The sequence below is a fragment of the Cetorhinus maximus genome, chromosome 24 (genome assembly GCF_964194155.1).
Source record: "Cetorhinus maximus chromosome 24, sCetMax3.hap1.1, whole genome shotgun sequence".
NCBI classification, from domain to species: domain Eukaryota; kingdom Metazoa; phylum Chordata; class Chondrichthyes; order Lamniformes; family Cetorhinidae; genus Cetorhinus; species Cetorhinus maximus.
The window spans coordinates 695,171-720,544 of NC_135902.1; the positions used below are offsets into that span (position 1 = coordinate 695,171).

Here is a 25,374-nt window from a genome sequence, read left to right on the forward strand (position 1 = left end):
ATCCATCGCCCGGGGGGTGAGGGGGAGGGGTGGGGGAAGACCTGGGGTGGGGAGACCGGGGTTTTTTTTGGGGGGGGGTGTGGGGGGAGAGGCAGACCGGGGTTTTTTTTTGGGGGGGGGGGAGGGAGAGACCGGGGTTTTTTTGGGGGGGGGGGGGGTGGAGACCGGGGTTTTTTGGGGTGGGGGGGGTGGGAGGGAGACCGGGGTTTTTTTGGGGGGGGGAGACTGGGGTTTTTTTTGGGGGGTGGGGGAGACCGGGTTTTTTTTTGGGGGGTGGGGGAGACCGGGGTTTTGGGGGGGGGGAGACCGACGGGGGGTTGGGGGGGAAAGACCGACGGGGGGGTGGGGTGGTTTTGCAGGGTAGAGGTAGTTATGGGGAGGTAGTAAGGGAAGAAGAGGTAGCAGGGGAAATAAGCGGGGCTCATTTCTGCCTCACTGTAATTAATTTGGTAGGGTTCTTTGAAGATGTGACAAGCAAAGTGGATAATGGGATCCTGCAGATGTATATCTGGACTTCCAGAAGGCCTTTGATAAGGTGCTGCACAAAAGATTAATACACAAGATAAGATCACACGGAGTTAGGGGTAATATATTAGCTTGGACTGAGGATTGGCTAACCAACAGAAAGCAGAGAGTCGGGATAAATGGGTCTTTTTCTGGATGGCAAGCTGTAACTAGTGGGGTGCCACAGGGTTCAGTCCTTGGGCCCCACCTATTTACAATCTATATTAATGACTTGGATTCAGGGATAGAAGGTACTATAGCTAAATTTGCAGATGACACCAAAATAGGTGGGAAAGTAAGTTGCAAGGAAGAAATAAATTTACAAATGGATATGGACAGGTTAGGTGAATGGGGCAAAATTTGGCAGATGGAGTTTAACATGGATAAGTGTGAGGTTATCCACTTTGGTCGAAAGAATAAAAAGGTGACTTATTTAATGGAGAGAAACTTCAGAATGCTTCAGTGCAGAGGGATGTGGGTGTCCTTGTGCATGAATCGCTGAAAGCTAGTATGCAGGTTCAGCAGGTAATAAGAAAGGCAAATGGGGTTTTGGCATTTATTGCTAAAGGAATAGAGTATAAAAATAGGGAAGTGTTGCAACTGTACAAGGTATTGGTGAGACCACACCTGGAGTACTGTGCATAGTTTTGGTCCCCTTACTTGAGGAAGGATGTAGTTGCACTGGAGGTGGTTCACTAGATTGATTGCAGAGATGCGGGGCTTGACTTAGGAGGAGAGATTGAGCAGTTTAGGCCTATACTCGCTAGAGTTTAGAAGGATGAGAGGAGATCTAATTGAGGTATATAAGATGTTAAAGGGGACAGGCAAAGTAGATATGGAGCGGATGTTTCCCCTTCTGGGGCATTCTAGAACGAGAGGCCATAGTTTTAGGCTAAGGGGTGCTAGATTTAAATCAGAGATGAGGAATTACTTTTCTCAAAGAGAAAAATCTGGAATTCACTACCTCAAAGTGCAGTGGATGCCGGGACGCTGAATAAATTTGAGGAGGAGCTAGATTTTTAATAGGTTATGGGGAGAGGGTGGGAAATTGGAGTTGAGGCCAAAATGAGATCAGCCATGATCGTAATGAATGGTGGGGCAGGCTTGAGGGGCTGAATTGCCTATTCCTGCTCCTAGTTCTTATGTTCTATTCAGCCAATTCTGGATCCAATTTGTCAAATTGCCTTGGATCCCATGGGCTCTTACCTTCGTTATCAGTCTCCCATGCGGGACCTTATCAAAAGCCTTGCTGAAGTCCAAGTAGACTACGTCAAATACATTGCCCTCATCTACACACCTGGTCACCTCTTCGAAAAATTCAATCAAATTGGTCAGGCATGACCTCCCCTTAACAAAAACCATGCTGACTGTCCTTGATTAATCCCTGCCTCTCCAAGTGTAGATTAATTCTGTCCCTCAGAATTGCTTCCAATAGTTTCCCTACCACTAAGGTTAGACTGACTGGTTTGTAGTTCCTGGATTTATCCCTTCCCCCTTTCTTGAATAACAGTACCACATTGGCTGTCCTCCAGTCCTCTGGCACCTCTCCTGAGGCCAGAGAGGTATTGAAAATTATTGCCAGAGCCCCTGCTATGCCTCATTCAACAGCCTGGGATACATTTCATCTGGGCCCGGAGATTTATCTACTTTTAAGCCTGCCAGACCACTTAGAACCTCCCACCGTTCTATGCTAATTTCTTTAATTATATCACAGTCCATCTGCCTGATTTCCATACCCACATTGTCCCTCTCACTTGTGAACACCGACACAAAGTATTCATTTAGAACACTACCTACATCTTCCGGTTCCACACAAATTACCACTATGATCCTTAATGGGTCCTACTCTTCCCCTATTTATCCTCTTACTCTTAATGTACTTGTAAAATAACTTTGGATTTTGCTTTATTTTACCTGCTAAAGTTTTTTCATGCCCTTTTTGCTCTCCTAATTTCCTTTTTAAGTTTCCCCCTACACATTCTATACTCCACTAGGGCTTTTGCTGTTTTGAGCCCTTGATATCTGCCATAAGCCTCTCTTTTTCCTCTTTATCCAATCCTGTATATCCCTCAACATCCAGGTTCCCTGGATCTGTTGGTCCCACCCTTTGTCTTTACTGGAAAAGTTGGCCCTGTACTTTCCCGATTTCCTTCTTGAATGAGTCCCACTGCTCTGACGCGGATTTACCTAAAAGTAGCTGCTCCCAGTCCACTTTGGCCAAATCATATCTGATCTTATTAAAATCGGCCTTCCCCCAATTTAGAACTCTGATTTCTGGCCCATCCTTGTCCTTTTCCATAACAACCTTGAATCTAACCAAGTTATGATCACTATCTGCAAAATGCTCCCCCGCTGATACCTCTACCACTTGCCTGGCTTCATTCCCTAAAATTAAATCCAAGGAGGTCCTCTGTCAGGCAAACCTGCCAGTAGCCAAATCCAGAGCTAGAAGAGGCCTCAAAGGTAAGTTTAAAATTTATTTTCAGGTTTTCTTGTAGGGCAGGAGAGCTCCTTGGACATTCCTTTAATGAGGTAACCCCCACCTTTCCCCCAATCACAAACCTGGCACTAATGCACTCACCCCACCCCCTCTATTGTAGGACCTTGTATGTACTGACTTAAAAAGCTCTCCTGGATGCATTTTTAAGAATTCTGCTCCCTCTCAACCTATCACACTATGACTAACCCAGTTAATGTTGGGGAAGTTGAAATCCCCCACTATTACTACCTTATTATTTTTACACTTCTCTGAAATTTGCCTACATATCTGTTCTTCTATTTCTTCTATTTCTCTCTTGGCTGTTTGGGGCCTATATTACATTCTCAGCAATGTGATTGCACCTTTATTGTTTTTAAGTTCTACCCATATGGCTTCATTTTAGGAGCCCTCTAAGATGTCATCCCTCCTTACTGCTGTAATAGATTCCTTGATTGATATTGCGATACCCACTCCTCTTTTACCTCCTTCCCTGTTTCACCTGAAGACCCAATATCCTGGAATATTGAGCTGCCAATCCTGCCCCTCTTGCAACCATGTCTCTGTGACAGCAATGACATCATACTTCCAGGAGTTAATTTGTGCTCTCAACTCATCTGCCTTATTCGTCAGACTCCTTGCATTAAAATAAATACCATCCAACCCTGTCAAACTCCCTTGTGCCTTAATTGGCCTATAATTTCTATGCCTTCCAGACTCAATTGCTCTCTCTTCTAATTTTGGCTGTACGCTTCCCCCTGCTGACCTTCCTCTCAGGATCTCATCCCCCTGCCAAGTTAGTTTAAACCATCCCCAACAGCACTAGCAAATCTCCTTGCAAGGATGTTGGTCCCATTCCGGTTCAGGTGCAACCCGTCCACCTTGTACAGGTCCCACCGCCCCCAGAAACGGTCCCAATATCCCAGAAATCTAACCCCCTCCCTCCTGCACCATCTCTTCAGCCACGCATTCATCTGGACTAACCTATTTCTATACTCACTAGCACGTGGCACCGGAAGCAATCCAGAGATTACTACCTTTGAGGTCATTTTTTAGTCTGTTTCCTAGCTCCCTAAATTCTGCTTGGACCTCATCCCTCTTTCTACCTATGTCATTGATACCAATACGTACCACGATCTCGGTGTCTGCCCTCTTCCTTTAGAATGTCCTGCAGCCGTTCAGTGACAACCTTGACCCTGGCACCAGGGAAGCCACATACCATCCTGGACTCACATCTACAGCCGCAGAAACAGCTGTCTGTTCCCCTTACTATTGAGTCTCCGACAACTATTTCTGTTCCTCTCTTTTTCTTTCCCCCCCCACCCCCCTGTACAGCTGAGCCACTCACAGTGCCATGAGTGTGGTTGCACTCCCCAGAGGAACTGTCACGCTCAACGTTTTACAACACATAAAAACGGTCTCGAGCAAGATGCACCCTAGGGGTTTCCTGACTACCTGCCTGACACCTTTCTTCTGACTGGTCACCCATTCCCTCTCTGTCTGCACTTCTGTAAGCTGTTGGGTGACCACATCTTAAAAACATGCTATCCATGAAACTCTCAGCCTTGCAGATGCACCTCAGTGCCTCCAGCTGCTGCTCAAGCTGCAAAGCTCAGAGCTCAAGTAGCTGCAGCTGGTGGCACTTCCTGCACACGTGGTCAGTCAGAGCACAAGGAGCATATGGGACTTTCCACATGTTGCAGGCGGTACATAACAAGACTGAGCTGCCCTGCCATGCCTCAAGTTGAAAAAAAACCCTTTAAGTTAAATACAGTTAAAAAGTTAAATTATGTATATACTTTAAATAAAAACTAGAACTCTTACCTTTCCTTAGCTTAATCTATTTTAAACTGGAGAAAAACACTTACCCACTACTCACCAATCAGCTCTCACCTTTGTGCTGATGTCACTTTTTGAAGTGACTGTTTCACCACGATGCTGACTGCAGGATGCTCTTCCCAGACTGCTTCACCGCAATGCTGACTGCGGGACACTCTTCCCAGACTGCTTCACCGCGATGCAGACTGCTTCACCGCGATGCTGACTGCTGGACACTCTTCTCAGTGTTATTATTAAATGACTTAATCCTCTGTACCATTTTAAAAGCTGCTAATTTCAAACAAGTGGAGTGTTTACTAATATCTTTGTGCTGTTAACTATTTGTGTAACAGTTTGGGAGATAAGGTGAAAGAGTAGCTGAGTGGGATTTGGGCTCCAGGATATCACCATTCAGTATTGTATCCCTTTGCTCTTTGGTGGACCTGGGAGCCAAACTGCTTAGTGACTCTTTATTTGTGACATTTGTAAAGACAAATCAGCTTTGTCATGGCCAGAAAGTGGAAACCCAGTTTACACTGGTCACTAGGGTTTCTGCGACAGCTCAAAGGAATTCCTGGCCCCTGTCTTGACATTGTTTTGAAACCTTTCAAAAATGCAGCAGTTCTCATTTTAATTATTTCTGTTGCGTTACAGTACATGCATAGGTTGAAATTGGTCACTCTGTTTTTCAAAGTGTAGAGAATGTTTGAATTTATTCTTTCATGGGATGTAGGTAGGCATCACTGGCAAGGCCAGCATTTGTTGGCCATCTCTAATCTCCCTTGAACGGAGTGGCTTGATGGGCTATTTTAGATGGCAGTTAAGAGTCAGACACATTACCGTGGGTCTGGAGTCACATAGGCCAGACTAGACCAGGTAAAGACAGCAAATTTCTTTCATTAAAGGACATACAATTGATAGTTTTACAGTCACCATCACAGACTAGCTTTCAATTCCAGATTTTATTAATTGAATTTAAATTCCAGCAGCTGCCGTGGTGGGATTTGAACCTGTCCCCAGAGCATTAGCCTGGATCACCAGGATTACTCCTCTAGTGATGTTATCACTATACCACAGTCTTGCCTCAATTCATGTGTTGTGCTTAAATAATTAAACACTAAGGGTTCAATATCTCAAGTCTGGAGCCATTAGTGACATTCCATTCACCTAAGTCAGTATTTATTTTGGTCACCACATTATTCAACAAACAGTAGGAGTTGTTTATAATAATAAACAATAGTGGTAGTGTGGGACATAGTATTAATCAGGAGATCAGAGGAGCATGTAGCATAGGTAATACGGTAATCATGGGTGACTTCAATCTACATACAGATTGGGTAATCCTCGGGTACTAATGCTGTGGAAGAAGAATTTCTGGAGTGTTAGGGATGGTTTCCCAGAACAGTATTGTTTAGGAACTGATTAGAGAACAGGCTGTTTTAGATCTAGTCTTATGTAATAAAAAAAGGGCTAATTAATAATCTTGTAAAAGAACCTTTAGGGATGAGTGAACATACTATGATAGAATTTTACGTTGTGTTTGAAAGTGAGGTAGTTCAATCTGAAGCCAGGTTGCTAAATTTGAACAAAGGAAATTATGAAGGTATGAGGAGCAAATTGGCTGAGGTGAGGTGGGTTGGGAAAATACACTAAAAGGTATGATGGTACATAGGCAATGGACAGTCTTTAAAGAATTATTACATAGTTTACAGCAACTATACATTCCTTCAAGGCACAAAAACCCAAAAAGAAAAGTCAGTCAACTGTGGCTGACAAAGGAAGTTAAGGATTGCATAAGATTAAAAAAGGCCTATAAAGTTGCCAGAAATAATAGTAAACCTGAGGATTGCTATATCCTAAAATGCTCTTAAGGACCAAGAAGCTCATGGGAGAATAGAATATAAATGTAAACTAGCAAAAAAACAGGCTGTAAAAGCTTCTGTAGGTACATAAAAAGGAAACATTTGGCTAAGACAAATGTGGGTCCATTACAGGCAGAGTCTGGAGAATTTATAATGGGGAATAGAGAAATGGCAGGGACGCTAAATGATTACTTTGTGTCTATCTTCACTGAGGAAGATCCGAGAAATCTCCCACAATTATAGATCCAAGGGACCGTGGAGAATGAGGAATTGAAGGAAATTAGTACTAGTAAGAAACTTGGAGAAATTAATGGGACTGAAGGTTGATAAGCCCCCAGGACCTGATATTCTACATCCCAGAGTGTTGAAAGAGGCAGCTATGGAAACAGTGGACGCATTGATGATCGTCTTTGAAAATCATATAGATTCTGGAATGGTTCCCACAGATTGGAAGGTAGCAATTGTCACCCATTATTTAAGAAAGGAGGGAGAGAGAAATGGGGGAATTACAGACCTGTTGGCCTTGCATCAGTAGCAGGGAAAATGCTCGAATCTATCATAAAGGATGTGGTAAATGGACACTTGGATAATAATGATGATCTGATTGGGCATAGTCAACGTAGATTTATGAATGGGAAATCATGTTTGATGAACCTTTTGGAGATTTTTGAGGATGTTACCAACAGAATTGATAAGGGGGAGTCGGTGGATGTAGTATACTTGGATTTTCAGAAGGCTTTTGATAAAGTCCCCCACAGGAGGTTGGTTAGCAAAATTAAAGCATATAGGATAGGAGATAATGTACTGGCATGGATTAAGAATTGATTAACAGGCAGGGAACAGTAGGAATAAATAGTACATTCTCACATTGGCAGGCAGTGACTAGTGGGGTACCACAGGGATCAGTACTCAGGGGTGGGGGGCCCTAGCTGTTCTCAATATATATCAATAATTTGGAGGTGGGGTCCAAATATAATATTTCCAAGTTCGCGGCTAGGTGGGAATGTGTGTTGTGTGGGAGATGCAAAACAGCTTCAATAAGATTTGGACCGACAGTGAGTGGGCAAGAATATGACAGATGGAATATAATTTGGAAAAATGAGGTTATCCACTTTGGTAGGAAATCAGATGTGCAGAGTGTTTTTTAAATGGTGAGAGATTAGAAAGTGTAGATGTACAAAAGGACCTGGATGTCCTCAATAAGTCACAGAATCACAGTGCAGAAGAGGCGCTTTGGCCCATCGAGTCTGCACCGACATGTGAGAAACACCTGAACTACCTACCTAATCCCATTTACCAGCACTTGGCCCATAGCCTTGAATGTTATGATGTGCCAAGTGCTCATCCAGGTACTTTTTAAAGGATGTGAGGAAACCTGCCTCCACCACCCTCCCGGGCAGTGCATTCCAGACCGTCACTACCCTCTAGGTAAAAAGGTTTTTCCTCACATCCCCCCTAAACTTCCTGCCCCTCACCTTGAACTTATGTCCCCTCGTGACTGAACCTTCAACTAGGAGAACAGCTGCTTCCTATCCACCCTGTCCATGCCCCTCATAATCTTGTACACCTCCATCAGGTCGCCCCTCAGTCTTCTCTGTTCCAACAAAAACAACCCAAGTCTATCCAAAACAAAAACAGAATTACCTGGAAAAACTCAGCAAGTCTGGCAGCATCGGTGGAGAAGAAAAGAGCTGACGTTTCGAGTCCTCATGACCCTTCAACAGAACTGAAGTATAGTTAGGAGAGAGGTGAAATATAAGCCAACCTATCCAACCTCTCGTTATAATTTAAATGTTTCATCCCAGGCAACATCCTGGTGAATCTCCTCTGCGCCCCCTCCAGTGCAATCACATCCTTCCTATAATGTGGTGACCAGAACTGCACACACTACTCCAGCTGTGGCCTCACCAAGGTTCTAAACAACTCCAACATGACCTCCCTACTTTTATAATCGATGCCTCGATTGATAAAGGCAAGTGTCCCATATGCCTTTTTCACCACCCCACTAACACACCCCTCCACCTTCAGAGACCTATGGATACACGCCAAGGTCCCTTTGTCCTTCAGAACTTCCTAGTGTCATGCCATTCATTGAATACTTCCTTGTCAAATTACTCCTTCCTCACACTTTTCAGGGTTAAATCCCATTTGACCATCCCGTCTATATCTTCCTGTAGCCTAAGACGCTCAGCCTCATTGTTAACCACCCGGCCAATCTTTGTGTCATCCGCAAACTTACTAATCCTACCCCCCACATAGTCATCTGTGTCGTTTATATAAATGACAAATAATAGGGGACCCAACATAGATCCCTGAGGTATGCCACTGGACACTGGCTTCCAATCACTAAAGCATCCTTCTGTCATCACCCTCTGTCTCCTACAACTAAGCCAATTTTGAATCCACCTTATCAAATTACCCTGTATCCTATGTGCATTTGCCTTCTTTATAAGTCTTCCATGAGGGACCTTGTCAAAGGCTTTGCTGAAATCCATATCGACTACATCAACTGCACTATCCTCATCTACACACCTGGTCACCACCTCAAAAAATGTAATCAAATTTGTTAGGCATGACCTCCCTCTGACAAAGCCATGCTGACTATCCCTGATCAAACTTTGCCTCTCCCAAAGTGGAGATAGATACTCTCCTTCAGAATTTTCTCCAATAGTTTCCCTACCACTGACGTGAGACTCACTGGCCTGTAGTTCCCTGGCTTATCTCTACAACCCTTCTTAAACAGCGGACCCACATTTGCTGTTCTCCAGTCCTTTGGCACCTCCCCCATGGCCAGAGAGGAATTAAAAATTTGGGTCAGAGCCCCTGCGATCTCCTCCCTTGCCTCTCTCAGCAGTCTGGGACACAAATCATCCGGACCTGGAGATTTGTCCACTTTTAAGCCTGCCAATACCTTGTCACTCCCTATATCAATTTGCTTAAGAACCTCGCAGTCTCTCTCCCAGAGTTTGATACCTTCATCCTCATTCTCTTGGGTGAAGACGGATGTGAAGTATTCGTTCAACACTCTACCAATGTCCTCAGGCTCCACCCATAGATTGCCCCCTTGGTCCCCAATGAGCCCTACTCTTTTCCTGGTTATCCTCTTCCCATTGATATACTTATAGAATATCTTGGGATTTTCTCTACTTTTACCAGCCAGAGCTTTCTCATATCCCCTCTTTGCTCTACTAATTGCTTTCTTAAGCTCCACCCTGCACTTTCTATACTCCACTAATGCCTCTGCTGATTTGCTTCCCTTGTACCTGCTAAAAGCCTCTCTTTTCCTTCTCGTTCTAACCTGAATATCTCTGGTCATCCATGGTTCTCTGGGCTTGTTACTCCTTCCTATCACTCTAGAGGGAACATGTTGAGCCTGTACCCTCCCCATTTCCTTTTTGAATGCCCCCCACCCCCCCACTGCTCCTCTGTAGATTTCCCCACAAGTAGCTGTTCCCAGTCTACCTTGGCCAGATCCTGCCTTATTTTGCTAAAATCCACTCTCCCCCAATCCAAAACATTTTTTTGCAACTTGTCTATTTTTTTGTCCATAACAAGTCACTGAAGACTAATGGTATGTTGGCCTTTATTGCAAGAGGATTTGAATACAAAGTTTCAAGGTTCTATAGAATTGAAACAAGACTTCCTTGCTTCAGTTCTATAGAACCTTGGTTAGACCACACCTGGAGCAGTGTGTGCATTTTTGGTCCCCTTAGGAAGGATATTGTCATAGAGGGAGTGCAATGAAGGTTCACCAGACCTTTCCCTGGATGGCAGGACTGTGCTATGAAGAGAGTTTGGGGAAACTGGGCCCGTATTCTCTAGAGTTTCGAAGAATGATAAAGGGAAAGCCACTTAATATCGAAATGAGGAGAATTTTTTTCACCCAGAGGGTTGTGAATCTTTGGAATCCTCTACCCCAGAGGGCTGCGGAAACTCAGTCATTGAGAATGTTTAAAGTAGAGATTGACAGATTTCTAAATACCAATTATGTAAAGAGATATGGGGATAGTGTGGGAAAAGGCATTGAAGTGGATATCAGCCATGATCATATTGAATGCCAGAGCAGGCTCGATGGACTGACTGGCCAACTGTTCCTATGTTCTGTGGTTGGGACACTGGCTGAGTTCTGCAACTCGGATACAGGCTTCAGTATCTGATTTTTAGCCCTGGATTTTAAACTATATTTTGGCTCAATTGCTGCCAATGAGGCTACAAAGATAGGGGTTTTATAATACAAGAGACCATTTAATAGGATTAGTGTCGGCAGTATCAGGTTTTATTTGAAATTGACATTACAGCTGGTACTTGGTGGATGCCCCATTAATCCATAAAACACAGAACTAATCCACTTACGCCAATTACTGCCCTATCAGTCTCTTCTAGATCAGCAAAGTCATCAATACTGTCAGGGGCACTGATGCTCAGTTTGGGTTCCACCAGGACCATTTGGCTTGAGGTCTCAGTCTTGGTCCAAACATGAACAAAAGTGGAATACCTGAGGTGAAAGTGACTGCCTTTGAAAATGAAAGCTGCTGTAGTCCCAGAGGACCATAGGCTGCTCTCTCATTAGAGAGAGACGACTGGTGGCAAGATTAACCTGAGGGTCACCACACCTCAGGTGAGGTCGTGAAGCTGGGGGCCTTTATGGGCCTTTACAGGAACTGAACCTATGCTGTTGGTGTCACTCTGTATCACAAACCAGCTTATTGTGTTTAACAGCAAGGAACCCTCACAAAATGGAAGTCCGGTGATTGGGGAAAATTCTCCACAGGTTGGAATCATAGTTAGCACAGAGGTGATTCTGGTTGTTGAAGGCTAATCATCTCAACCTCAGGACATTACTGCAGGAGTTCCCCAGGATAGTGTCTGGGCCCACAATGCTTCATCAATGACCTTCCCTCCAACATAAGGACGCGAGGGAATATGCTAATAAGTGCAGTGGGCATTGGTGGTAGTGCAGTGGAAGCTTTGTCCTGGATGGTTTTAAGCTGTTTGAGTGCTATTCTGCACTCATCCAAGCAGATGGAGAGTATTCCATCATGCTCCTGCCACATATGGCCACTTTCCTGCTCAAACCTGAATGTTATCCAGCTCTTGCTGCATGTAGCATCATCTGAAGAATTACAAATGGGACTGAACACTAGATTCCTGGGATCTACTTAACATCTCCAACTTTAGCTGTTTTTAATTTAATAAGTACTAGAGTCAGTTTTTTTTTAAAATGAGAGCTAATGAGTAAGTAATATATTTATCCTGGCATAAAGCATAGATATTACTTTAAGCACCAAATATGATATAGTGGTACTGAACACGACTAAAAAGCTACATCTTGAATTATGGATTCAAAGGTTTCCTACAATTAGAATTATACCAACTGTTCAAGTTTCCTGGTTTATTCTCCAGCTATTTTGGCCATTTTCCAGTCCAAATTTGCATATTTATGGAGGATTGAAAAATAGTGGCTAGAATGCAGCCCTCAGCACTGAATAACTGATCTACCTTGAATTCAGGTGATGTTACAAACCAGATCATTTACCCCAAATTAGTGATCTACCTTTCCATCAGAAAAACATCTCTGCTAGACCTTCACTCTCCAGGATTAAACTCTATCCAGGTGAGCCATGAAATGTGAGCTCAAATGTTTTCTCAACCAGAAATAATCAACAAAAATAAGTATAAAAGATGGACATTATGCCACCTTCGGTCTTTATAGGACAGGACGGGCCAGTACTGCATGAATCCCTGTGTGAAATTCTCACCTGCTTCCCAGGATATAAAACCATTAAATCATTATAAACCCAATGAGCTGTGAACCAGAGATCAGTTATCCACTTCATACCCCAAATGTCCAGATGCCACTGTGCTACATACAGTGCAACTGTTAACCCGCCTGGATTCATTAGCCAAGTGACCCTGCGGAGCTGATCAATTGTCTCGCTAGATCGAGTGATCTGTTCGTCACTTATGAGCACGAACCCATTGCTCCATTATCTGAATACTTCACTCATCTACTGAGTTCTCACTCTCTCTTGCTCTCCTTTCAGGTGTCTGATGAGCTGGATGATGGCGCTTTTCTGAGGGTCATCTGGTGCTTTGGCAATGTAGAGTGAGAAATGTTTGATGGCTTCTGACAGGAGAAACTTTGGGTCCACACCAGCAGCATTATGTGCAGGGAGCCGCAGGATCCTCTCACATACTATGGCATAGTTTTTGTGCCAGTTAACTGGGTGTTTCTCTGCAGTGACCAGCTCCTGATATAACTGAGAAAGCAAAGTATGAAGGTTAGTATTAGACTAAATACAACAAACGGATTTGTAGGCATCAGTTGGAAGGACTGATTAGATGGTAATGAGACACATGGCAGGCTAAACAAACACCAGTTATGGGCTGCTGGAAGTGGTTAACGGTTAAAAATAAGGAACTCACTTGGTAGGCGAATGTATAGAGCTGCACCTTTACTGGTTCCGCCTGGCCTGGATTTTCCGCCAACTCAAATAAGAAGAAAGGAGTCTTTATCCTGCAAAACCCCAAAGTCAATCAGATAAACCCAACTAAAAGGACCCCACAGCTTCTTAAACAAAGTGATAATTGTTATAGGAATTAACTATTAGTTGAGCTAGCATTTGCAGCTTTTTGTGGGAGGGAGTTTCAAAATTTTAAGTGCTACTAAATGACCTGGCTCTGATTCAAAGGTTTTGTCCTCTTGCCCGAGCAGGAAACTTTTTATCTATTCATTAGTTTCTTCCAAAATCCTAAAAAAATCATCAAATTATGTTTTAAACTTCTATTTTCCTGGGAATACAAGGCTAGTTTGTCACGTCTCATCATAATCTAACTCTTGGAACCCTGGTAACATTCTGGTGAATTAAACTGCATTCCTCCCAAGACCAATATATCCTAAGGTGCAGATTCAGAACTGTCTACAATACTCCACATATCATCTGAGCAGAACTTTGTATAGCTGCAGCAAAACTAGCCCTAAGGTTAAAAATCCATTAGTCCTTTTGATTAAGGGGTTGGGGGGGGTGCTAGGGAAGAGAAAGAGGCAGAGACAGGGTAGGCCATGTGGCCCCTTGAGGCAGCTCCACCATTCAATAAGGTCATGTTAATCTTCTATACCAACTCCACTCCCCTACCCATATCAGTGCATTCCTTTATTGTCCAAAAATCATTCGCTCTTAGCCTTGAATTCACTCAACAACTGAGCATCCACAGCTCAGTGAAGAAACTTCTTATCTCAGACTGACCCTGCAAATTATGATCCTGAATTCTAGACAGGGAACAGCCACTCAGCAACAAACTCTAAGAATTTCTGTTTCAATGAGATCACCACTCATTCTTCTAACCTGGAGTAAGTATAGGCCCATTCCTCTCAAATCTCTCTTTGTAACAAAAATGTTGCTCCCAGAAATCAATCTGGTGAACTTTTGTTGCAGCCCCTCTAAGGTAAATATACCTTTGGATAAGGATACCAAACTGTATGCAAGAACTCCAGGTGTGGTCTCACAAAGCCCCATATAATTGCAGCAAGACTTTCTTAACTCTAGCGCTCCAACTCAAAAAAGGCTATACCATTTGCCTTCCTAATCCGAGGGAAACAGGGACAAGCAGGGAGTGAGAGAAAAGGAGAGGAGGGGGCACAGAGCAAGGAGGGACATGGAGGGGTTGCAGTGGGGAGAGGAGATGGAAGGAGGACAGAGAGCCAGCCAGAGGGAAAACCAGAGCATGTGAGCAGAAAACAGAGCAGGAAGGGAGATAGAGAAGCAAAGGAGTGATGTAAGAAGTAGATGGAGAGACAAAGGGGTGTGAGAGGGAGGAGGAGAGCAGAAGGGAGAAGCAGAGAAAGAGGGGAAGGACATCATCATAAGAATGATTAATTAACATTCCTCTATGGAACTGAAGACAATGCTGACAATAGTTTGGTGTCTGGGAGATGCTGGCTTACCTTGCTTGCCACATTTCTTCATTTGCTACAGCTTCCCAAGAAGCTTGATCAAACCTGAGAGAGAGAAACATCAGTTCAAACTCCAGCATTGACACCCCAGGCCCTGTCCCAAAACTTGTTGCTGCAACACCAGCACTGCCTGATGGAGAAACAGATAATTCTCATAAGGACCTCCAAATAATAACAGAAGCAGCTCCAAGACACATGGCTTATAATAGGATATTTCAATGTGAAAGTGATCTACCTGAAGCATGCAGGATGGAGTTACAGAAAAAATTATATTTGGTGAGGACAATGGTTATTTTCCTTCTGCTTAAGCAACAATCTGATGGCGATGAAGACATTCTTCTGTCAATGAAAGCCAAAAAGTGGATTTGTCATCTGATGGGAAGGCAAGAAATATGATCATATTCTGGATATATTTGTGAACTGGATAAATTTTGAAGGAGAAAAAAATGCAGGGAAATGTGGAAAGAGCTGGGAGTGGGACTAACTGGATTGCTTTTTGAAAGAGCTAATGGAGACTTGATGGTTGAGTGGCCTTTCTTCTGAGCTGTACTATTTGATAATCACCATACATAAAAGATGCACATGTGGTATTTTGCTGGGGAGCAGCAAGTGTTGGCTCTGACCATAAGCTCACTTTGACCCTGGTGAAGTTGAGAACGAGAGCTACTTGAAAAGCATTTCAAACAAAAACCTATGCCTTGGACAAATTGAAAGAATCTGGGATGGCCGTTTCTTCAGAACTAAGGACTGACGAAAGGTCATCGATCTATATGTTAACTTTGCTATTCTCTCCAGCAATACTGCCAGACCTGCTGAGTATTTCCAGCATTCTCTGTATTTCAGATTTTTTAGCAAATGCAGTATTTTGCTTTTGTATAAAGATATTTATTAATAGTTTGAAGGTGACAAGTCTCCTAGTATGGATAATATTACTGCAAAATGTTGGAGGATGTCCTGCGAAAGTAGTGCAAAGGTTATTTAATGATATTCATGAAGAGAACACGTCTGAAGACTGGGGAAAGGCGATAATGCCAATCTTCAAAAAGGAAAAAGTGATTGCAGTAACTATAGAGAATAAAGTTCACTGAGTAAGCCCACAAAAGAACTTCATCCAACAGGGTACAGGAAAATGGTAAGTTATGTAAAAGTGCTATTGCATGAAGAACAAGCTGATTTTAGAACAGGGTGAAGCACAACATCAACTGCGATGAGACAGATTTCAGAGAAATCTATAGAACATAATATTCATTGTTGCAGCAACTTCCTGGATTTCATTCAGGTCTCAGAACAGACAGAATGTGGGTGGTCTTGAAGATGTACTGTATTCCTGAGAAACTTGTTGAACTGATAGAAAACTACAATAAATCCCTGAGCTGATAAATAAAAACCTGATGGTTCAAATCAATAGTTTGGGTAAGATAAGGAGATACAATGTCATCTGATTAATTTAATCTAGTAGTGGAAATACTGATGAGTTTTGCAATAAAAGATGATATTGGAGCAGGTCCTTATGTGGCAAGAATTTAAATCTCAGTTTTAGTGATGGTTTATTTTATTTCAAAATAGTCTATCAAACAGAGTTCTTTGCCTAAGCCTTGGGTTGAAAATCTTGCTTATGTTATTGAAGTAGCAATATCTATAACAAATTTGCAGAAACTAATTGGTAAGCACATGGTGTTAAAAATCAGAAATACACTTAATATGTACATTCACACACGTGATACACACAAACACATATATATCTAGTAGCCAGTTGTTTTACTGAAAGCTGCTCAAGCCTCCATTTCCATAGAAACAAAGCAGGGGGAATGATTATTCTTGGTTAATGACAGTGGTACCTAGCCTGAAAAAGGGCCCATGGCTGGACAAGGCCTAGGGTTACAGCAACTATTAGATACCTAAAAACAAAACCATATTACAGAGCTGTGCTAGGCTTTTCATTTCACCTTGCTTAATTAAGATTCTTGCTGAATTATGCAACTTCATTTTAGTGAACAACCCCATGGTTCAACAACCCGGTAAGGGATAAGAACAGCTGAACTAAATGGCCATTATGAACAGCTTTGTTAACATGACTTAAGAATAGCCATAGACATAAATAACTGATAGAGGAATAGATACAAATAATGAAACTTTTGGGAATTAGTTTGAGGCCAGAGATAGGATGTTACTGGGAAGATGAAACTAGTCAGGGAGAACAGCTTGAAATGCAATAAGGAAAAGATGAGGTAAGAGTAATTGGTGAAGGCCAGAAGGTACGTGCAAAGTTTTAAGAAGCTATGGCAAGTGAATGGCATTAAAGGTGGGATTTTCAACCCAAAGGTTAGACAAAGAACTTTGTTTTATAGGGTATTTTTAAATAAAGTAAAACATTGGGGTGAGAAAACCTTGTCAATACATTTGGGTGTCCAACCCTGAAAAAGGGTATAAAGTAAAAGACTTTGGGAGAGCTCAGTGCAGTAACCAGTAGACAAGAGGTCTCAAGAAAGACTCCAGTTAAACACTCCTGAGTGGTTCAAGAAGTCAAGACAACTTTGGGCACAGAGAAGAGAAGTGGAAGGAAGAAATAAAGAGCTGTTAGCTTCTTGTCATGGTCATATGTTTTCGGAGTATAACTAGTGTGTCACGTTCCATGTTAAAGTCTGATTAAACTCAACATCGCACCATATTGGATACAGTCAATCCTGACTGATTAGATAGTGATAACTATCTTTCAAAGATTAAGATTTGTGTAATGGAGAGTACAGCATTAGAATCAGACACTAACAGAAGGTAACCAAAGGTCTTGTCATTTGTGAAGCGTCAGGAAGATGTACAGAATAGTTGGAAGGAATGTAATTGAATAGCTGGAAGCATTTTGGGTGGGTTAATGTCAGAGAAAGGGAGTTGTGAAGAGGACAACAGAATGCTTGGAATTGTTTCTGCTGCTTTTGGAAAATTAAGCAGGATATGGAAAGAGCAACAAATAATATTTATATAGCACTTTTAATGTAGTAAAATGTCCCAAGTGCTTCACAGAAGTATTATCAAGCAATATGGAAAGCTAAAGATATTTTGATAAAAACAGAGGTAAGAGTTTACGAAGCAATGATTATCCCCATATTATACGGACCTGAGTTATGAGACATGAGAAAGGTTAGACGAAAAGGCGCTGACAGCAAAGGCGCTGGTTCAGAAGAATGTGAAGAATTAAGAATGAACAAGAAACTTTTTCTTAAAAATATTCATTCACAGGATGTGGACTAAACTGCAAAACAAAAACAAAAATACCTGGAGAAACTCAGCAGGTCTGGCAGCATCTGCGGAGAGGAACACAGTTAACGTTTCAAGTCCGAATGTTGAAGGGTCATTCGGACTCGAAATGTTAACAGTGTTCCTCTCCGCAGATGCTGCCAGACCTGCTGAGTTTCTCCAGGTATTTTTGTTTTTGTTTTGGATTTGGATTTCCAGCATCCGCAGTTTTTTGCTTTTATCTTTGTGGGCATCACTGGCTGGGCCAGCATTTATTGTCCATCCCTAGTTGCCCTTGAGAAGGTGGTGGTGAGCTGCCTTCTTGAACCGCTGCAGTTCATGTGGTCATAGAGATATACAGCACAGAAACAGGCTCTTTGGCCCATCGTGTCTGTGCCGGCCATCAAGCACCTATCTATTCCACTCCCATTTTCCAGCACTTGGCCCATGGCCCTGTATGCTGTGGCATTTCAAGTGCTCATCTAAATACTTCTTAAATATTGTGAGGGTTCCTGCCTCCTCCACCCCCTCAGGCAGTGTGTTCCAGATTCCACCCTCTGGGTGAAAAATTTTTTCCTTAAATCCCCTTTAAACCTCCTGCCCCTTACCTTAAATCTATGCCCCCTGGTTATTGATACCTTCACTGAGGGGAAAAGTTTCTTCCTATCTACCCTATCTATGCCCCTCATAATTTTGAATACCTCTATCAGGCCCTCAGCCTTCTCTACTCTAAGGAAAACAACCCCAGCTCATCTAGTCTCTCTTCATAGATGAAACGCTCCAGCCCAGCCAACATCCTCTGCACCCTCTCCAGTGCAATCACATCCTTCCTATAGTGTGGTGACCAGAACTGCACACACACCAGCTGTGGCCTAACTAGCGTCTTATACAGCTCCAACTTAACCTCTCTGCTCTTATATTCTATGCCTCGGCTAATAAAGGCAAGTATCCCATATGCCTTCTTAACCACCTTATCTACCTGTGCTGCTGCATTCAGGGACCTATGGACATGTACACCCTGATCCCTCTGATCCTCTGTATTTCCTCGGGTCCTACCATTCATTGTGTAGTCCTCTCAAAATGCATCACCTCACACTTCTCAGGATTAAATTCCATTTGCCACTGCTCTGCTCATCTTACCAGCCCATCTATATCGTCCTGTAATCTAAGGCTTTGCTCCTCGCTATTTACGACACCACCAATTTTCATGTTATCTGCAAACTTACTTATCATACCTTTTATATTCACGTCTAAATCATTAATGTACACTACAAACAGCAAGGGTTCCAGCACCGATCCATGTGGTAAACCACTTGTCACAGGCTTCCAATTGCAAAAACAAGCTTCGACCATCACCCTCTGCCTCCTGCTACTAAGCCAAGGGCACAGACAGTGCTGTTAGGGAGGGAGTTCCAGGACTTTGACCCAGCGACAGTGAAGGAACGGCCAATATATTTCCAAGTCAGGATGGTGAGTGACTTGGAGGGGATCTTCCAGGTGGTGGTGTTCCCATCTATCTGCTGCCCTTGTCCTTCTAGATGGTAGTGGTCATGGGTTTGGAAGATGCTGTTGAAGGTGTTGTGCAGAAGATCTAAGGATGCTGACTGTACGGGTTTGGACATATTTCAAGAATTGAAAGAGTTGGACTGCCTTTCATGGCCTTTCACACAGGGACATGGAACAAAACAAGCAAGGAAGCAATGAATGGATAGACAATGTCAAGTGTGATTTGTCATAGAAATGGGCACATGTGACTGAGCAGACAGATTAGTTCAGAATCAAAAAGAATCCCCAGTAACATGACACCTACCCAGCCTCTTATCCCAATCCCATGCACCATGACACCCAACTCCCTTCCCAGTCCCCAGCATCATGACACCCATCCTCCTCCCAGTCCCCTACACTTGTCACCCACCTGCCATACACCTCTGTCCAGTTGTACATGTTCCTGGTGTGGTGGATCCAGCTTTCTGGGTTGAATTGACTGGTAGAGTGGACCAGCTTCTCACACACCCCCCATGGCCAGAGGGAGTAGCTGTACTTCCAGCTTGGGTCTCCTTCATGCAGTCCTATACACACAAAGATCTCCTTACTGCAAAACACATAGGCGTATATTTCAATGAATCTCCATAACCAGACAATTCCAGCCCTTCAAAAGTATCACATCTTCACTTCAGCAGGGAGATTCAGTTCTAAATATTTAAATCTGGAGTAAAGGGCAGTTACATGGGGCTCTGTTTCTCAATGTTCCTCCATTCATTGGTGTCACTACTCCAGAGATTAGTGAAATTTCAGAGGAAACATCCATGGCCACAATAGGACGGAGAGCTGTAACATACAACTCAATAGTCTTGTTGACATTTATTCTTCTAATAGACAAACATCAGTGCTGAGCATTATTTCACAACTTTAAAAACTGAATGTCCCATTCTAGCGAACCTAGGGAAGTACTCGGCTTTAAACCAAATAATGGGGGCAAGGGATCAAATTTGGGAAGATGTGGTAAACTAAAGGGTAGAGACAAAGCAAGAGAGAAAGGTACTGAAATTATAAACAGAACCTGACAGGAAGGGACAGAGAGTACAAATCTAAGAGTCAATCAGCAGATAAGGCTAGATGTTACAAAAATAATAAAAGGACAAAACTAAAGGCTCTGTATCTAAACACACATAGCATTCAAAATAAAACAGATAAACTGATAGCACAAATAGAAATAAATAAGTAAGATCTGATAGCCATGACAGAGACATGGCTACAGGATGGCATAGGTTGGGACCTGAATGTTGAAGGATATATTACATTTAGGAAGGACAGGAAGTTATGAAAAGGTGGAGGGTGGCTTTGTTAATTAATGATGGTATTAACGCATTAGAGAGACATGACATAAATTCAGGAAACAGGATGTAGAAGCGGATTAGGTTGATATGAGAAGTGATAAAGGAAAGAATCACTTGTGGGAGTGATGTGCAGGCCTCCTAATTGCAACTACACGGTAGGATAGAGTATAAAGGAATTGTCAAAGTATAATGGGAGCTTGTCAGAAAGGTACAGTGATAATTATGGAGGATTTTAATCTACATTTAGACTGGAAAAATCAGATGGGCAAAGGTAGCGTAGATGAGGAGTTCATAGAATATTCTCAGGATAGTTTCTAGAGCCAACCAGAGAGCAGGCTATACTAGACCTGATATTCTGCAACGAGATAGGATTAATTGATAACCTCAGTGAAGGCAGTCCTATGTGGCAGTGATTATAATAGGATTGAATTTTACATTCATTTTGAGGGAGAGAAGAGCAGGTCCGAGACTAATATTTTAAATGTAAATAAGGGCATTTATGAGGGCATGAAAGCAGAGTTAGCTAGAGTTAACTGGCAAATGAGGTTAAGGGACAGGTCAATAGAGATGCAGTGGCAGACTTTTAAAGGGCTATTTCAGAATACACAGAATAGATACATTCCAACGACAAAGAAAACTCCAAGGGGAGGACCCACCATGCACAGTTAACTAAAAAAGTTAAAGGCAGTATCAAACTTAAAGGAAAAGCATATAATTGCGCAAAGACTGGTGACAGGTCAGAAGATTGGACAGAATATAAAGAACAGCAAACAACAACAAAAGGATTAATAAGGAAGGAAAAATTAGAGTACGAGAGGAAGCTAGTTAGAAATATAAAGATGGATAGTAAGAGTGTCTACAGATATTTAAACAAGAAGAGAGTTAACTCTCCTATAGAAAGTGAGTCTGGGGAATTAATAATGGAAAATAAGGAAATGGATGAATTGAACAGGTATTTTGCATCAGTGTTCACTATACAGGATACAGGTAACATCCCAGAAATAGCTTTAAATCAGAAATGGAAAGGAGGGAGGAACTCAGGAAAATCACAATCACAATTAAGCAAATTGTTGGAGCTAGGTCCTGATGGACTTCATCCTAGGGTCTTGAAAGAAGTGGCTAGTGAGATAGTTGGTGCATTGGTTTTAATTTTCCAAAACTCCCTGGATTCAGGGAAGGTTCCATTAGATTGGAAAAAAGCAAATATAACTCCTTTATTCAAAAAAAGGTGGGGTGGTGATGGGTGTAGAGACAGAAATCAGGAAACTACAGGCCAGTAAGCTTAACATCTGTCACAGGGTAAATGTTAGAAGCTATTATTAAAGATGTTATTGCAGGGCACTTCGATAAATTCAGAGGAATCAGGTAGAGTCAACTTGGTTTTGTGAAAGGGAAATCAGGTTTAACCAATTTATTGGAGTTCTTTGAAGAAGTAACATATGCTGTGGATAAAGGGGAACCGATGGATGTAGCGTATTTAGATTTCCAGAAGGCATTTGATAAGGTGCCATATCAAAGGTTATTGCAGAAAATAAAAGCTCATGGTGTAGGGGGTAACTTATTGACATGGATAGAAGATTGGCTAGTTAACAGGAAACATAAGGGTCTTTTTCTGGTTGGTGGGAAGTAACAAGTGGTGTGCCACAGGAATCAGTGCCGGGGCCTCATTTTTTTGCAATTTATATAAATGACTTGGATGAAGGGACTGAAGGCATGGCTGCTAAATTTGCTGACGACACAAAGTTGGTAGGTTGTGAAGAGGACATAAGGAGGCTACAAAGTGACATAGATAGGTTAAGTGAGTGGGCATGAATCTGGCAAGTGGAACAAAATGTTGCAAATGTGAAATTGTCCATTTTGGCAGGAAGAATGAAAAAGAAGCATATTATCCAAATGGGGAGAGGTTGCAGAGCTCTGAGATGCAGAGGGATCTGGGTGTCTTAGTGCATGAATCACAAAAGGCTTGTATGCAGGTACAGCAAGTAATTAGGAAAGCTAATAGAATATTATTGTGAGGGGAATTGATCACAAAAGTAGGGAGGTTATGCTTCAGTTATACAAGGCATTGGTGAGACTACATCTGGAGGACTGTGTATAGTACTGGTCTCCTTATTTAAGGAAGGATGTAAATGCGTTAGAAGCAGTGCAAAGAAGGTTTACTAGTCTAATACCAGGCAAGGGCGGGTTTTATGAGGAAAGATTGGACAGGTTAGGCTTGTATCCACTGGAGCTCAGAAGAGTAAGAGGGCACTTGGTTGAAATCTTTAAGATCCTGAGGGGTCTTGACAGGAGGGATGTGGAGAGGATGTTTCCTCTTGTGGGAGAATCTAGAACTGGGGGGGTCACAGTTTAAAAATAATTTAAGACAGAGATGAGGAGAAATTTTTTCTCTCAGAGGAACGGGAGTCTTTGGAACTCTCTTCCTCAAAAGGCGATGGAAGCAGAGTCTTTGAATATTTTAAGGCAGAGCAAGGCAGATTCTTGATAAGCAAGGGGGTGAAAGGTTATTGGGAGTAGGCGGGAATGTGGAGTGGAGGTTACAATCAGACCAGCCATGGTCTTATTGAATGGCGAAGCAGGCTGGAGGGGCCAAGTGGCCTACTCCTGTTGCTAATTCGTATGTAAATACTCCTAATAACGGGTACAGCACAGGGTTAGATGCAGAGTAAAGCTTCCTCTTTACAGTCCTATAAAACACTCCTAGGGTAGGAATATTACAGCTTAGATACAGAATAAAACTCCCTCTACACTGTCCCATCAAACACTGCCAAAGAAGGGGGTTAGTTGGTGGGTATAAGAGTCTGAATGGCCCCAATTTGATCATCGTGCGTTTATGGCTGTCCTTGCAGGAGTTATATTGCCAAGTTATTGATCAGTTGTGAAGTGACTTTTTTGTGCTGTAAGCTTATCCTTATTTGTGCCTGCATTATGACTGACTGCAAACCATCTCCACCAGCAAGTTCCTATCTCAATCTGAACTGAATTTCTACTTGGGTCTCAGGAGTGAAAGGCAGGTGTATTGTTACCCAATGTCTGTGTTTAATACCAGAAAGAGCCTGTGTTGGACCATGTGCACAGAGCCATCTCACCTCTGGGACTAATTTATTAACCAGATCACCTGATGTCATCAAGCAAATTCTATTCTCACCCAATCACCAGAGAAATGAGTTTCATACAATCCCAGTTTGAGACAGGGTCTGGTCAGATACCAAGAGGTATCTTCAGGTATAAATAGGCTGCCTGAACTGCTGGAACTCACCGAGTAACTGAGGTTATTATAGAAGGTGTAATAGCACCCTCTTGTGGCCATTTGTGTATGCATGTATATAACCAAAACTGGAATAAACCAGTTCAGTTGGGTACCTGAATTCCATGTGGCACACTATCTCTTTTCATCCCGCAAAGATATCAGTCTGGTGATGAGGATAGAATTACCGATTCTCTAGCCAAACAAATTTGGGTTGGAGAAGCTTCCAGCAAACTAGCAGAAGAACTTATATTTTCTCTTTTGTTGAGAAATAGGCATGCAAATCCAGTCTTAGAGAAAATTGTACACGTGGGTGGACTGACCTTAAAAGATGACTGTATCAACAGGTATTACTGGGTGATTGGGAGAGTACAGCCGTGACCGTGAATCTTTTGGTATGTATACAGAGCGGCTAGAGTTGTTTTTCACTGCTAATTAAATCCTCAATGATCACGATAATCCAGCTGTTAATCAGGCAGTGGAGGAAAGGAAAAGGGTAATGTTTCTGACTGAAGCAGATCCAGGAATGTTTGAAACACTCAAGAATTTGTTTGCCTCTGATAAGTCAAAAGACACGCCACTGTTGGACATTTTAGAATATAAGAAATAGGAATAGGAGCCGACCATTCAGCCCCTCAAGCCTGCTCCGCCATTCAATAGGATCATGGCTGATCTTCTTGTGTTTCGATTTCCACATTCCCATCTAACCCCGTTAAACTTGAGCAGCACTTCAATCCCAAGCCGATGGAGATTGCTGAAAGCTATTGGTTTTGAGCAAGGAATCAGTTGCCCAATGAGGACATTGGAGAATTTATTGTGACTGTCCATTCATTATAATTTTGAAGTATTTCAAGAGGGAGCATTGCGGGACATATTTGTGTGTAGTTTAAAAAGTGAACACATTCGCATTAAGTTGCTGACGTTGTCAAAGTTAACTTTCGACAAAGCTTGTCAGACAGCATTATCCCCGGACATGGTGGAGCATGACTCGGAGAAGTCAGAGTTAACAACCGCCAGTCGTCTGAAGTAAATAAGCTGCAGCTGAGTTAGCAGTAGACTTTAATGACAGCAGTTAGTAGCAGAGGTATGACAAAGTCTTGTAGTGGTGTTTAGGCCAACATTGCCTTCACAAATGGACAGTTAAATGCCCAGAGTGCTACAGTTCAAGAAGAAAGATTATTTTGCCAAGGCATGTCAAAAGAATGTAAATGGAGAAAACGGCAGTCACTGCACGCAGCTGTCAAAGAGGAGCAGGTCAATGGGTGGTCAGTCGAGATTCAGGTAATCGGAAGCACAAGGATGTCCAATGGAAATTCACAGGCCATCTTATTCCAAGTTGCATTGGATGGAGCATGGAGGTCGACACAGATGCATGAGTTAGCGTGATTCCTGAATAGCCATACTGTGAGAAGTTGAGGGTTATGGACTAGATGCAGGTCAATGGG

At 42.6% G+C, this 25,374-nt stretch overlaps 1 protein-coding gene across 3 annotated transcripts in view; it reads right to left on the reverse strand.

Annotated features, from left to right (window-relative positions):
- Positions 1-12,330: 12,330 nt before the first annotated feature.
- Positions 12,331-25,374, reverse strand: part of tmem260 (transmembrane protein 260) — a 45,842-nt gene continuing 32,798 nt past the window's right edge. For 2 of the 3 annotated variants that reach the window (XM_078570631.1, XM_078570629.1), the window contains 4 exons: positions 19,761-19,937; positions 14,606-14,659; positions 13,087-13,177; positions 12,331-12,920 (listed from right to left, as the gene is read on the reverse strand). In XM_078570631.1, coding sequence (XP_078426757.1) covers positions 12,669-12,920; positions 13,087-13,177; positions 14,606-14,659; positions 19,761-19,937 — 574 coding nt within the window. In that variant the 3' untranslated portion in view covers positions 12,331-12,668. The remainder of the gene's footprint in view (positions 12,921-13,086; positions 13,178-14,605; positions 14,660-19,760; positions 19,938-25,374) is intronic. The other variant, XM_078570630.1, reaches the window with a different exon arrangement.